The following is a 15,529-nucleotide window of genomic DNA, read 5'->3' as shown; positions in this document are numbered from 1 at the left end:
GATTTTTTTCATGACCCAAAAAATATAAAATAAAGATATATATATTTTGTGATGATTTATTGATTAGGTAACAATATATATATATATATATATATATATGTATGAAAAAATATAGTTTTAGAATTTTATATATATATATATTAGAACAATATATATATATATATATATATATATTGTTACCTAATCAATAAATCATCACAAAATATATATATCTTTATTTTATATTTTTTGGGTCATAAAAAAAGTTATATATATATAGTTAAATATATATATATATATATATATATATGTATGAAAAAATATAGTTTTAGAATTTTTTTAAAAACATACAAAAATATAAAATTAAAAATTGTACAAAAAGTTGTAAAATTGTATTTATTATACTTACAAAAATTATATACCAGACATGGGCAAATGTGGCTCCGAGAGCCGCATGCGGCTCTTTTTGAGTTACATGCGGCTCTTGCTGAAAGTATTAATTTCTGTTTTTTATTATTGTTTTTACAATTTTATTTTTATAATTTTGTGAAAATATGTTTGTTAAAAAAATTCAATATTTGTTTTATATTATATTTATATTATGTAATACAATCGCGCGCCTTACCATACTATCCACCACGACAGTACAGAACTGCGGCTCCCATGCATTTTGCAAAACCTACATTTCGGCTCCCACTGAACTCTTGCTTGCCCACCCCTGTTATATACCTATTTTTCATCAAAACTGCATTTTTTGCAATAACATAAATAAAAGAGAATATTGGGCAAAATATATTGTCGCTGGTATATATTCGAGCCTGGGCATTTTGGCCATCTTAGTTTGTTCGAATATATTCAGGTGCAGCCGTTAAATTGTTTAGTATACAAAAATTAAAGGAAAATTGTTTTTTAATGAGATGGATGTGCTTGCTTTTTACTGCATAACAAACTAAATCTTGGTGCAATGTTTGACACAAAGCGCAATTCACAAAACCTATGACACAAAGCGTGCCATTTTCAAACTCTCACAAATTATTTTCAATATGTTTGCATTAAAATCTCGTGACCCCAAGATTTTGCTAAGCGACCCCAAATGGGGTCGCGACCCATAGTTTAAGAAGCCCTTCTGTACACAACACTCAGACCTACAATGCTATCTTTCTTGTGTCCCAATCAGAACACCAGTAACATACTGTATCAGTAAACCAACGTTGACATGATGTTGTAATGGCACAGTGTGTTCAGTATGGAGCTGTAGTGTTTGTTTATCTTAATCGCCTGTATTCACACAAAATATAACAGAAAATGAAGATCACAGACCTGTCAAAGGGTGGAGGGTACAAAGAAAAATAGGTTTGAATTAACACAGTTCAACTTAGCGAAATACTGTAAAATTTTAATTGAGCAATGTATAAAATTTAATAAGTAAATCCAAAAAGTATTGAAAGTAGAGATAAAGAAATGTAAGAAAATTACTCTAAAAAGCTAAAACAAAATAAAACACAACAGTCTTTAACAAATATATATATATTTGAAAGTACATTGAGATTTTGATAACTTTCTCATGATTCACATGCTGTCAGGCTTTACCAAGAGAGGATCAAATCTGCAAAAGGATTAAAATTTAATGTAAAATTGATCCTAATACATTGTAGATTAATGAATTTCTACTATTAGATAAAAATTTACTCATGTTTACTCATGTTTAAAAAGGCTTATATGAAAAATAAAAGAAAAAATATTTATAAATTAATCAAGAATTTATTACCAGTTTTATTTTTAGTTTTTATTTAGACACAATTCAATTTTTAGTGTATTTAGTATGAAATTTAAAAAAAAATGCAATTAGAATTGACTGTCATTGGAGATTTGACTGTATATGATGATCAAATTAAATTGTGATTATTATTTATTGTGATTAAATTGTGTGTATGATTTAAATTGTGATTAGTATTTTATATATTAAACAGGAAATGGTTTTAATTGAAAATTATATTAATAATTCAATCTTGTGGATAAATTAATGGATGGATTAAAATTATTTTACATGTTTTTTAATTATTGATAACAATTTTATGTCAAATACAGTATATATAATTAGAAATTAAACTGTAAATTAATAAAACAGACTTTTCGTCATTTGACTTCTTTCAATCTGTAGTAAGAATATGGATAATCTGCCAATTTTTGGTAGCAGTCTTATATTTTGTTTTTTATTAAATACTTTTGAATACTAAACTCAGGGATATCTTGCTCTCATTTTTAGAATTTACAATTAAAAAGCAACTAGTTAGCACTATAAAACAGTTGAAAAAGGAAAAAGACATCAGATTTTGAGTTTTAAAAATAGAATGGCTTCAGTAAGATGTTTTATTATATTCTTGATTATCATTAAAAAACTATTCTTTTATCATTTAATTATATTTTAGTTGTAAACTATGAAGGTGATAAGAATATTCTCTTAATACTAAATAAAGAAAGTAAATCTTTATTTCATATTTTTGCTAAATTAAACTGAAAAATGTTATTTATACTTAAGTTACTTTCTATTGTTAATTTTATAGAAAAAAAAGGACAAATTTAAGATTATTTTAAACTTTATTTTCAATATTACTAACATTTCTGAAGTTTAATAATGCTTTTCTTTAATTTTGTTTATATTTTTAGGATTAAAGTGTATTAAATACTTTTTATTGCAGAGTAGGTGATGATTTACAACAGTTATTGGAAAACGAATTGTTGTTAGTGGAAGAATGTCTTCGAAAAAATCCAAAATCGTACGGTGCTTGGCATCATAGACGCTGGAGTCTTTTACTTATGCCTAAACCTAATTGGAATAAAGAAATATATCTCTGTAACAAATTTCTTGAAATGGATGAGAGAAACTGTGAGTCTATATTAAATTTTTGATATACGGGTATCCCTTGTACAACATGGTTTCACTCTAACATGGTTGAAAATTGAGGATATTCTCTGTAAAACATGACTTTCAGATTTGCTGTAACGTGGTATTGGAAATCCTCTGTACCAAATTTCACAATTTTTAAGTGTAAACTTCATTATTCAATATATTGTTTTTTTTATTCAAGTAAGCATGTGTGTTGTCTCAAATTTGTCCACAGATTTTAGAATATTGAAATTTTCAAATTATTTTGTACTTTTCGTCAGGTTTACTTTAACAAAAACTGGTAGGACAAAGAAGAAATAAATTGTACTAACTTTTCTATCAATCAGATATTGTTGTCATTGTTTTCAGACTTTAGCTCTTAAGACTGTCACTGTGTTTTCTTTCCATAGATCAATTTTCATATTTAATAAAGTCTATTTAAACATTTTTAAGTAAGTGTTAAATTTTTTTTAACTGTAGATAAGTAATCATTCATAAAACTGAATGAAATATCTTGGTTGTGGAACAGTTTGGTATTTGAACACAAATTCTGGAAAAAAGATGTAGGTACTTGACTGAACAAACGCAACCACTAGAACAAATTTTCGATTAATAATATATTTGTATTTCGTCATCAATAAAAATTTTTTATGATAAAAATAAAAAATATGAAAATGTTGCTGATACTTCTGATCAAGATTGACAAAAATCTGAGATGACAAGGATATTTTGTTAAAAGAAAATGCTTTTGTTTAACTAAAATTAATATTAATGCATGATACAGTACTTTTAATTGTGATTGTTAATTAATTATTGATTAGAAATAAGTTATTGATTGCTTTAATAAACATATATCTCTTAGTAATGATAAAGAATAGTATACTTTTGCTAACTTCTGGAACATAACTGTATGTTTTGCATTAGTCCTTTGTTTCGTAGCATATGGATTTGCATAACATAGCACTTTTTCGGAACGTTATACAAGGGATACCTGTCAGGGGCGTTGCCATCCAATGGGCCAGGGGGGGCAAGATGATATAAATTGATAGAGGATATGAATTGTATGTAGGTAAAATAAAAACAATTCATAAATTTTAAGAAGCTTAAGAAGATTATTTTAATTAAAACATAATCTTCTTGGGTTTTTCGCGCAGGAATTATAAATCAGGCAATAAATGACTTAGCATTTAAATAATTTTTTTCGCATGTCTAGGGAGGGGCAACTGCCCCTCTGCCCCCCCTCTGGCGACGCCCTTGATACCTGTACTATATATAAAATATAATATGAATATTTATATATTTGTATAGCTACATTTCTTTTCAGTTGAATATTTAATAAATTTTAAAAGTTTAATTACTATTTAGAAAACATTCTTTAATGCTCCACAAAAACTCATCTGTGTTTCACATTGTGTATTCCAAAACATTAAAGAATTTAAAATTCAAAAATCATGTATTAAAGACCTGTCTTTAATATATGATGAATACAAGATCTTTAATGCCAAGATATTAAAGACCTGTATCCATCTAACAGTACCATTCAACCTGAGGTGAGCCTAAGAACAATTACATTTCTATGAACATTATGACACTTTTTAGTATATATTCTAATTTGACACTTGAAGTAGTTGCCTCTTCAACTCATCTATTGGTATCATCTTTACAGTGCATAAGATTCAATGCAAAGTTTAAGATTCAGTAAGATTTAAAGATTCAGTTCAGTAAGATTTAAAAGGAGAATAGCTTATTGAACTTGTTTAATTTGTACACAGAAATAAATATATATCAGTACTATTACCTCAGGTTGAATGGTATTGATATATATCAGAAAATTGGAAAATAATGAATTGCACTACTGATGATAATAAAAAAAACAAAGAAATAGAAAGTTTAATGCAAAAAATTTAGCTAAATTATTATTCTGTGCCCTTATCGAAAAGATGAGAGGAAGAAGCTTTAAACTATAACTATATAAAAGGAGTATTTGAAAAATGAAAAATTTATTAAAATTACATGTTACTTTAGTGAAAAAATGAAATAAACTCTAGCACCATATTTTTAATTAAAAAAAACAAGTGAGCAATATTAAAGAAGCAGTGGAAATAGTACCTTCTACCTCTTGCACATATGCAGATACTCAATATTATATTGAGGAAACAAAAATAAAATTTAGAGTTAAGTTGAAAGAGCATTTATTAGATTTAAAACACAATAAAATGAAGTCAATTTTTAAGAAATGATTGTAACGATTCTTAATGATTGTACTGTAGAGAGGAAAATATCATAGATTATTGGAATAATTTTGTAAATCTTTAGAGGACACATACTTTACAAATTGCAATATCTTAATTTACTTATTCCAAGTTCAATGACGAAGAGGAGAAAAAGAAACAAAATTAATTTATTGAATGGGAAAAAGACTTTTTTGATTTTTAAAGGGATTTGTAAGAAGAAATTTTAAGTAAATATATTTTAAGCATTTAGATTTTTTATTTTTTTAATAATTTCTTTATTAATTGTAATAATTTGTGGCCTTGCTTTATTTCTTGATGTATGTAAATGGAAATTTATCGTAAAATAAGATGAATGATTGTACCAAACTTTTAGAAATTTTGTGATGAGTTAATTTTAAAATTAAAAAAAAACATTGTACAGGTTTCTTCACAACTTGAGGTCACAGTTGGTTATGTAATCATATAGGGATTACCATGCATTCATGTTTTTTTTTTGTCTTTAAAATTAAAGCAATGGTGCTTTTTGGGCAGATTTAAATATCTCCAATGCTTCAAGTATCCTGATGGAGTCAGAATGTTTTGATCTCTTGATGATGGAAGCTTTGTAGATTGAATTTATAGATTGAAAATGTTAATCCGAAAGTTTTATTTTGAATTATATCTTGCTGGAATTTGATTAAGGCTCTTTGACAGATGTGTTTATCAAAATAAGCTATATGTATATATTAATTATATTTTAAATGTGCATTATTTTAGTTCACGGTTGGGATTTCCGACGCTTTGTGTGCAATAAAGCCGAAGTGAAGCCTTCGGACGAATTAAATTTTACCTTAAAGAAAATCGAAGCAAATTTTTCTAATTATTCTGCTTGGCATTATCGAAGTTCATTATTACCTGTTATATATAAAGGAAAAATCAAAGGAACGGTTAAAGAAGAAAAGTTACTTGAAGGTTAATAATTTTTATTTAATATCAAATTTTAAACAAATGTAATTTTGTAATAATATACATTACATTTTATACAATTGAAGAGTACGAACTGGTCCAAAATGCTGCATTTACCGATCCTAGTGATCAAAGTGTCTGGTTTTATCATCGCTGGTTACTAGGTAGAAGTAAGTAATTAATTAAGAAATATATTTTTTAATCATTTATTTAATATCTTCAAACATAATTTTAACTTAAAACTAAACATATATTCTGAAAGTTTTTAAAGAGTGTAGTTTTAATAAATATTTATAAATATTGTTATTATGTTTTATTTTTTTTTTTTTTATAGAACAGAAACCATTGCAGATTAATTCTGTATATATAACAAAATCTCTTCAAAGAGTTATAATTCAGTTATCACAGCCAGTTTTAGTAAGCAATTTTTTAATTTATAATTTATAGAATAAATTAAAATTATTTATTTAAAAATATTTTCACTTAATTTTGATTAACTTTTTATTCCTACTCTTTTAAGACTGAAGAAATTGAAGAATTTATAAAAATTTATGTTAATGATGTAATTTTAAACATAAAATGGAATAAACCAACTCCTTCCACATTTGCTTCTTCTGTTTGGGTAAGATTAACAGAATATTCATTTTAAATAAGTCTATATTTTTTAACATAAAATAACATCATATCTATTCCATACACACCATCTTCAGTGTTAGATGATGATGTGTGTTGAGTCCATATATTTTTTCCACATGGAATACTCTCTTCAGAAAATTTGAAATGTATAAGTAATTTAGAACTATTTATATACGAAATACACACAAAAAAATGTCATCAAACTAAAATTACTAATTATTCTATATAATTTGTTTCAATTTTTATATTTTATTATATTTTTTTATCTTACTTTTTTGTTGTTCTGTGAGTGTAATCATTGATCCATTTGGCTTATTTGTAAAGATTGGCAGTTTCCAGTTATGTATTTTTTCATTTATGCATTTTTTTTTTATATAGTTCCATCAAAAACACATATCTGAGATTTTACTGTATTCCTTTCTGGTTATTAAAAAGTTGGTTTACAAATTTAAGAAAAAGTTATGCAATTTTCTGAACTTTATGTGTGTTTTTGTACTGTTGAGTTTCTCGATTTCTGAATAATCTCAGAATAAAATGTCATATTGAGATTATACATATTTTTAAAATAATGAAATTAGACAGACTACTAAAAAAATAAAATATTTAAATAGTTTTAATTCAAGAAAAGAAATTAATAAAATTTTCTGATCTTTAATGTTTTGACAGCATATAGAGTTAAAATAACATTGGAAAACTCTACAAACAAATATTATTTTCAAGAAAATAAAGTTATTTTTTTCATATTACAGGAATAAATACTTGCATCTAATGTTTAAGATACAGACTGGTGTGCTAGTATTAGTAACTATTGCGCAGCAATGCGCAACAATAAAATATTATTAACATAAATTTGCTTTATGTAGCTCTTAATTGTTCTATTAAAAAATTAACAAGTGATTCAATATGTCCTTAATATCCTTTAGATATGTTTGCTGCCAACTGAAAACAATGTTGGAGATCAAAATACGGAAATTGATATATCTCTCACAGTTAATGATTATTCAGACAAGATTAAATGCTTACTAAATGCTGAAGAAGAAGATAAACTTATTTATAACAAGATTAATAAATCAAATATATTCAGGTATAAACATTTATTATTTAATATAAAATTAATCTGTATTTAAATAAACATTTTTAACATCAAAAATTTATAAATTTAAATTTTAAAGCTAATTAATAATGGCCATCAAATAGGGACAATAAATGAAGAAATCCAAAATAAAAATTTTTAATATACAATAAACATCATTTATAGTATGGTTTCAAGCTTTGTAGCTGTATGATTTAAAAGGATTGTATTCTATAAAGAAATTAGTGAATTTTGATGTTCAGTTTTTCATGACTATATCAAATGAAATTTCAAAATTTAATATTCACTGTAAGAAAAGAAACTCAAAAGCAGTTAAACAAGTCAGGATATTTACTTGGATTAAGCACTTTTCAGGATTCTCAATCCTATCTTCAGATCAATAACATTTGATGTTCTGACAATATGAAGAATAGAAGAATTGTTTATACATACTTTTGAATGTAACCAACCAATATTACAAATTTTGAAGATGGTGGGATTGAGAATCCCAAAAAAATGCTTGATCAAAATAATATCCTGACTTGTTTAACTGGTTTTGAGTTTTTTTTCTAATGTCTGTACCCATGGAGTTTCTGTGGACCTGTGTAATTTGTACCCCTTTTTCAGTTTTGAATTTTGATATTCAAGTCTAACAATTATAAACTGATCTTTATAGTGGTAAGGAAAATATGACTTTTACTTTCCCAGCTGTTATGTATACATAACAAAGGAAAGTAATGAAATCATGTCAAATTTGACCCACCAAGCTTTTTCAAATATCCTGAATTCAAAAACGTCAAAAAAAAAAAAAAAAATGGCAAAAAAAAATTTCCTTGGATGTGTGTGTGCACATGTTATCCTCTATTTCGCTTAATATCTGATTGCTTAATATGGGGTAAAGATTAAGAAACAAGATTTGGCATGGTGGCTTGTATATTAGGGGCATTGATGCTATTAAATTTTGGTGGTGAAAGTGTTGAGTGTTGTTGTTCATGCTGAGAGATAGTAAGGCCCATAAACAAATGTTACTAAGAGGGATTCATAAAACAGATTTACAAACAAAATATCCTTTATTTCTCTCCAAACTGGTTCTTTTAGTACAGATCCCAACTTTACAGATATTAGTATTACTAATTACTAAACGGGTGGTCTATTGTCCTCCCATAAGCAATTGGGTAACGCACGTGTATACATACAGTAAAAATCCGATCGACTTACAACTAACCTTATATCTATCTTAAACCTAAGAAAAAAGGAAGAAGCAGAGACTCAGGAAAGTATGTCAGATAGACAGAAGAAGGTAGAAAATACCTGGGTTTCCTTAAGTTGGTAGGTGCTAATATGGAAGGTGTCTCCTCAATATTACGCTTTTGGATGTTTCTCTCCTTTACAAACTCGGTGCCTTGGAGATCTCCAGTTGTATGCACTGTCCTTACGATCCTTCTCTTTTAATTCCTCGACCACTACAGTTTTCCTTGGTTTCACAATCCTTTTTGTCCCTTCTCAAGTTCAGATCACTGCCTTGTCCTACCATCCATTCTGAGATCTTGACCAAGAATGGCTCTTTCATTGGCTGTTTTGCCTCAGGTTCTTGCTTTCTTTTGTTTCTCCTGGAATTCGGAGAAACGATAGTTCCCCTATCCTTTTGTTCTACCAAGAGTTCTGAGAAAGGGTAATCCCTCCTTAAGGCAATGAGATTTAAGATAGAAGCTTCTAGAAGGAAGTTATGACAAAAGGGAAGAATCGAATATAAAGAAAAATAAAGAATATAACTAAAATACATATAACAATATGGCTGGCGGCCACAAAAGGTTGAGAGAGTGGGGAAATAGATGGGATCACTTATCTGGAGAGGGGTAGGACTTAACGAAGATTTTATTCATTATTAACAATTACACTTTTTCATAAAACTCACCTTTATACTCAAAATTAAGCTTTTTGACATTTTATAGTAATTAAAAATATAAGAAGTTTTTATAACAAAATCTGATAACAGATGGCATAAGACAATTTTATTTTTTGCTTAATAACATAAGATTTTTTTTAATAAAGGGGAAAGTTACACAACTCTCATTGCAGGATTTTTAATTTTTATTTCATTTATCAACAAGCTGAATATGTATTGAAAACAATTCAAATAACTTGTACCAAATATGATCATAAATAAAAAATTCACACACACACACACATACACATACACACACAACATACATATATATTTGTTTTTGTAATGAAATAAGAAAAATTGTATAAAAGGTAAATGAAGATGATATGTCTCATCTGTAAAATCTTGCTGCTGTCAATGGCTGCACACCTTAGAGGTATGAAGGAGTACATGTCAGGAGTTGCAATTTGGCAGAGTATTTGGTGCCCAAATCATGCGTACATAAAATAAACCAAACTTGTAGGTAGTCAGGGGACCGAGAACTAGGTCAAAAGAAAATATAAAATGCTGAGACTGTTTCTACAAACAGGCACGGGTGCGAGATTTGCGCATTCATTGCTCGCACTCTCTGAGACATAGTCTCGTCCCAAAAATGGCTTTACTGTTTTATTTGTTTATTATTTAACATTAAATTAATATATAATATACAGGGTGATTCACTGATTGCATTCAGAAATCTTTTCTTGGAAACCCATTGGATGTAGGAAGTTGGAACTATAATTATGTTTATAGAACAGATAGGGACAATTTTGGTGACATTGAAAATCAGCAGTTTATGAGGTACAGAATAAAATAGATTTTTTTAAATTACAAGGGATACTTTTGAGCCAATATATGGATAGTATGCAACAAAATAAACATCTTTTATAATAGCTCACATTTTCTTAATCCTAATGGTGTTCCAGATATTGGCTAGTTTCTTCTAAAATTCTTATTTCTCTTTTTTTCCAAAAGTTTTAATGCTAGGAAGTAACTTTATCAGTTTGTTTATGGACAAAACTTTACTTGACAGAAACATAATAGTAATGAAAGTACATTTCAAAATTTATTTAAATTATGTTCTTGGTGTGTAAAGGCATTTATTCTTCTAGGAAAGGCATTTAATACATTTCATAATTCATGTCTATTAATCTTACAAAGACTTTACAAACAATTCTGATTTTCGGTAGAAGGACACTGAAATTAAGGCATTTCCTTAATTTGTCCCAAGAGGAAAATGTCCATAGAAATTAGGTTGGGAAAGCTAGCATGGAGTGAAATTGGACCTGAAAACTACTGAATGCCACCAGTGATTCACCTTATGTATACATATATAACAAATGGAGCTGGCTGAAAGTTTACTAACAAATAGCATTGGGATTAGAATAGTTATTGAGATAAACATTTAACAGTGTTCTAAATATTTAAGTGCTTTATAGTAATTAAAAATAGCAATGAGCAAGATATAATTGATTATCTTGTATATGAATATCAATTCAAATTAATCCTCATTTGTAATTAAAATTTAAGTGTTGAAGCAATATTGCTTTTCATTTTATTGTTTACTTTCAAACTGCATCAATAATTATTACACAGAACAGAAAATATAGTATGTTACTTATATTGTAGAGTTTCTGATTATTTATTCTGAAGTATAATTATGGAAATAAATTTTATGAAACAATTTGGATTTTTTTACAAAGTTCTAAAAATAGAATATAATGAATATTTGTCATGGTATAATGGAAATATTTTTATATTTTTTACAAACTATGAAATAAAATATTTTAATTTATGTGTAACGACAGAGATTTTTATAAATTTCTTTTAGAGATGAAGTGAGTGCTAGTACTACATCAGTTTTAGAACAAGAACTGGAATCATGCAGACAACTACAAGATTTAGAACCAAATAATAAATGTAAGAATACATGTTCTTAGGATTTCTGAAATGTTTAGTCGTATAATTACATTATTACAATTGCAAAATATTTAGACAAAGTATTTCTTTTTATTGGGTCAAACAAAAAATTTTTGCAACAATAAATATTTTTGTGGAGATCAGAGTTATTTTAATTAGTGACCATGATCATTAACATATTAACATAATACACTGTATTTCTTCAACTTTAAGACGTAATTGATTCCAAGATGAATTTAAAATAGAATTTTTAAGATTTTATTTTATGGAGAAAAACTTTAAATTAATCAATTTTATTGGTATTTTATCAATTTTAAATTAATTAATTTATTTAACAACAAGTTAAAAAAAAGTCTTGAGATACTGTTTGACATATCTATTTCCATACTGTCGTATGTAAATAATAACTTTTTACTTTAGTGCTGCATCATAATGTCATCTCAAAGGTATTTTTTAAACATTATAAAAGAATTTAAATTAAAAGCATAACTGGTAGAGTTCATTCAAATTGATACGACCATTGAACAGTACAGTAGATAACATCTATTATTGAGGCATAATGCACTACTTGAGCAATGATCACTAATTGTTGTTTTGGACTGTGAATGTAAAATGCCACTGATTGTTAAAACTTATCTTTATTTTAGACAAATGAAAATAGGTTTTAAAAAATGCATCTTTAAGTCAAGAAAATATGGTAATTAAACCTTTATTTTGAACTCAAAATTAAAGCTGTTAAAAATAATATTTATGGGCTAAACTATATGAGAAGTTTTGTAAAAATTACCTTTTAAAAAGAGAAAATATGTCATTTAAAAACAAAAATCTTTAATTAAAAATCTGTTCATATCAAATATATTTTCGTGTTAATGATATATTATTATAAATAGTTAAAACTATCAAAAAATTATGTCTATGATTTAATATTTGACAAATAATCATACAGAGTTGGCAGAAAGTTTACTAATAGCATTAAGATGCTATCAATAAGTAGTAGATACTCTTAATATCAGCATTAATACATAATTGTATCAGTTTACCAAATAAATACATAGAATAAACATTTGACTAATAAACATTTGTTTAATTATCAGTGCATTAGGCACTTAATGCTGATTATCATATTTATGCTCTAATCAATTTTTGTTCTAAGAATTGATCTTGGATAAATTTTTATATTTTCTAATTATAATGAATTATTTATTATAGGGATTTTATTTACCATAGTATTGTTGATGAGAGCTCTTAAAAACGAACAGTACAACAAATTGATACTTGAATGTTTGGACCAGCTAACCGAAGTGGATCCAAAAAGAAAAAATTATTTCTATGATTTAAGTATGAATTTTAAACACGTTATTTACGAATTTTACTATAAATTGAGCTTATAATTTATTTTATTATTCAGAAAGTAGATTTATAATTCAGAATGCAATTGAAGAAGCAGAAGGGAACGATGAAATTAATCTTTCGAGAAAACAGTTAACGTCTCTTCATCATGTAGACTTTTTTGCAACTGCAAAAGCAGTTGATTTATCTTACAATTTATTAAAATCAGTCCAGCCATTGTGTTATCTTGTCTGTGTGAGAAATTTAATATTGGATAATAATTCTATATCCAGTTGTTTTGGACTTGGAAATCTAAAGCAATTAGAAAATTTATCAATAAAAAATAACAGTATCCTTTTTATATTTAAGTATTTTAATATTTTTTTGTTGAAATTCATTTTTATGATGTCAACATTTTTCTTAACATATATCAGATTTAATAAACATTCCAGATATTGCCGATTTAGTTACTTGTCCGTTGAAGACATTAAACTTGGAAGGGAACCTAATAACCAAGATGGAAAACTTTGAATACGTTGTTATCAGCATGTTTGTACGTTTGAAAGTGTTAGATGGCAAAGGTCTATGACAAATATTCTATTTAAGTTTTTTTTTTCCACTTGAAATAATTATATAAATTTATTGAATAAGAAGACAGGAGTATGATGTATAATTAAAGCTATATAAAAGCTTATTTTTTATTTATGAAAGATAAGTTGTATTACAATCAAATTAAATAAAATTAAATCACCACTGAAAATATTCTTATTACTACAGAAATCTATAAGATGACACTAGTAAATACAGGATGTCTGAAAATTTACTGTGCGGTGGTAAAGGTTTAAGTAAAGTTTTAAAAAAGTGAAATTTTATGTAGAATATTGCAGTTTCTCTTATAACAAATTCTGGAAATGTCTCCCAGAGACCCAAAATTTGGGGAATGAGATCTGGAAATCTAGCAGGCCATATTCTGTGAGAGATTATGCAATCAGCAAAGAAGTCTTGCAAAACCAGAAACAATCTGGAAATGAAGGACATTCAACTCACGGGTGTCGTATGCAATGCCTTATGCATAACTTTAATGTCATTACAAATTTCTCACTGCATGGTAACTTTTCAGATATTGGAACATTTCATTAACATTTCAGACCTGTATTTTCTTGCATATGCATAATAATCTCAGTTGAGTAACTAAGCAATATCACATCTTACTATTATGAGATCTGAATTCATATGACAAAAATTGTAGGGGATTCAAATTCAAATAAGGACCAATTCATGAATTTGAATTGAGAGTTTGTTCTCCATTCAAAAGTAAGCCTTGCTGACTAATTTGATTACGTTTGCCCATTCATAATAAACTAACACAAACAATATAGATTATAATAAAGTATGCTGAAATATTTGCAGATTATTCATACTTGAATACTTAAACATTTAGAAACTTGATTTTGTTTAAGTATTTAAATTGAATTTAACATTTCTGTCTGGCACCTCGCTAAAACTGATCTTATTTTTGTTCCACATTTTTCTGATATTGAAATTATTGTTATAGAAGTTTAAATTTTCAGGTTTGATTTATTACATAATTAGTTTGTTAATTTGGAAAAATTTCTCTTTTTGTACAGTATTTAAATGTTTTAAACTTGAAGTTCATTTCATTACTTAAAATAATTTTATTTCTGTTTAATTTTTATTATCATATAAAGTTAAAATCCTTCTCTTCATAATCTTATAATAGTGTTATAAAGGTTAATTATCATAAATATTAAAATTCATATTTTTATATAAAGTCAATATAATTTGTGATATATCTTAAACTCAATTTCATTCAAAGCCAAAGTTACTAAAATATAAATGAATAGTGTTTAAGTAGATTTAATTCGGATATGATGCTACATCAGTGATTCCCAAAGTGGGTGCTATGGCCCACAAAGGGGCAGTAGAAGGCTCAAAGGGGTGCCGGAGAGCAAGGGGCAGTAGAAGTGTTGGAAGACAAGGAATGATTTTATTTAATGTTGAATTTCAAACTGTAAAGTCAGTTTTGAGACACGACTTTATATTAACAACATACTTTAAGGTACTTTTAGACAATTATTTTTTCATTTATAAAATAAATGCTTAAATTTAAAATATTTAAAATTCAAATTTATCTTTCAATGTATCATTTTTGATTGATTTTACGAGAATGCTAAAGAAATATACGTATACTAAAAGGGAAACACTGTACTACATCAATAAGTTCAAGTTTCTAATGATGATATACAGCTTCTTTAAATTTGATTTCTTATACTACAAATATTAAAGGAAGTATATTACTGGCATTCCCTATTTTCTGATAAATAACATCTCTACTCTGAAAATATTAAATATTTTCAAATGATTAAAATACTTCTGTGTAAAGGATGTAAGAAAACTGTCAAACTCCATCATCTTTGATGTAATGAAATGTGAATGAACTCTAATCCATTTTATTTCTAAAATTTTAAATATGGTTTTGGGATTATCTTTTTGCAAATCCTATCACTTATTGAAAATATTTTTTTATTTAATTTTAGTCTATTCTTAGACTGTGATTTTTGACAAGGAACAAAAGATTATTA

The 15,529-nt window shown here is 26.7% G+C and overlaps 1 protein-coding gene across 1 annotated transcript in view; it reads left to right on the top strand.

Annotated features, from left to right (window-relative positions):
- The window catches only part of RabGGTa (Rab geranylgeranyltransferase subunit alpha), a 36,168-nt gene that overhangs the window by 7,369 nt on the left and 13,270 nt on the right, over positions 1-15,529 (top strand). Inside the window, exons 4-13 of the mRNA XM_067262941.1 lie at positions 2,679-2,866; positions 5,857-6,051; positions 6,132-6,215; positions 6,380-6,462; positions 6,566-6,667; positions 7,605-7,765; positions 11,509-11,597; positions 12,807-12,935; positions 13,006-13,275; positions 13,361-13,507. Coding sequence (XP_067119042.1) covers positions 2,679-2,866; positions 5,857-6,051; positions 6,132-6,215; positions 6,380-6,462; positions 6,566-6,667; positions 7,605-7,765; positions 11,509-11,597; positions 12,807-12,935; positions 13,006-13,275; positions 13,361-13,507 — 1,448 coding nt within the window. The remainder of the gene's footprint in view (positions 1-2,678; positions 2,867-5,856; positions 6,052-6,131; positions 6,216-6,379; positions 6,463-6,565; positions 6,668-7,604; positions 7,766-11,508; positions 11,598-12,806; positions 12,936-13,005; positions 13,276-13,360; positions 13,508-15,529) is intronic.

This window comes from Centruroides vittatus, unplaced genomic scaffold (assembly GCF_030686945.1).
Source record: "Centruroides vittatus isolate TY-2023 unplaced genomic scaffold, ASM3068694v2 contig_165, whole genome shotgun sequence".
Classification (NCBI taxonomy): Eukaryota; Metazoa; Arthropoda; class Arachnida; order Scorpiones; family Buthidae; genus Centruroides; species Centruroides vittatus.
The sequence above is the reverse complement of the archived record's forward strand: the minus strand, read 5'-3'. Positions and strand labels throughout refer to the sequence as shown.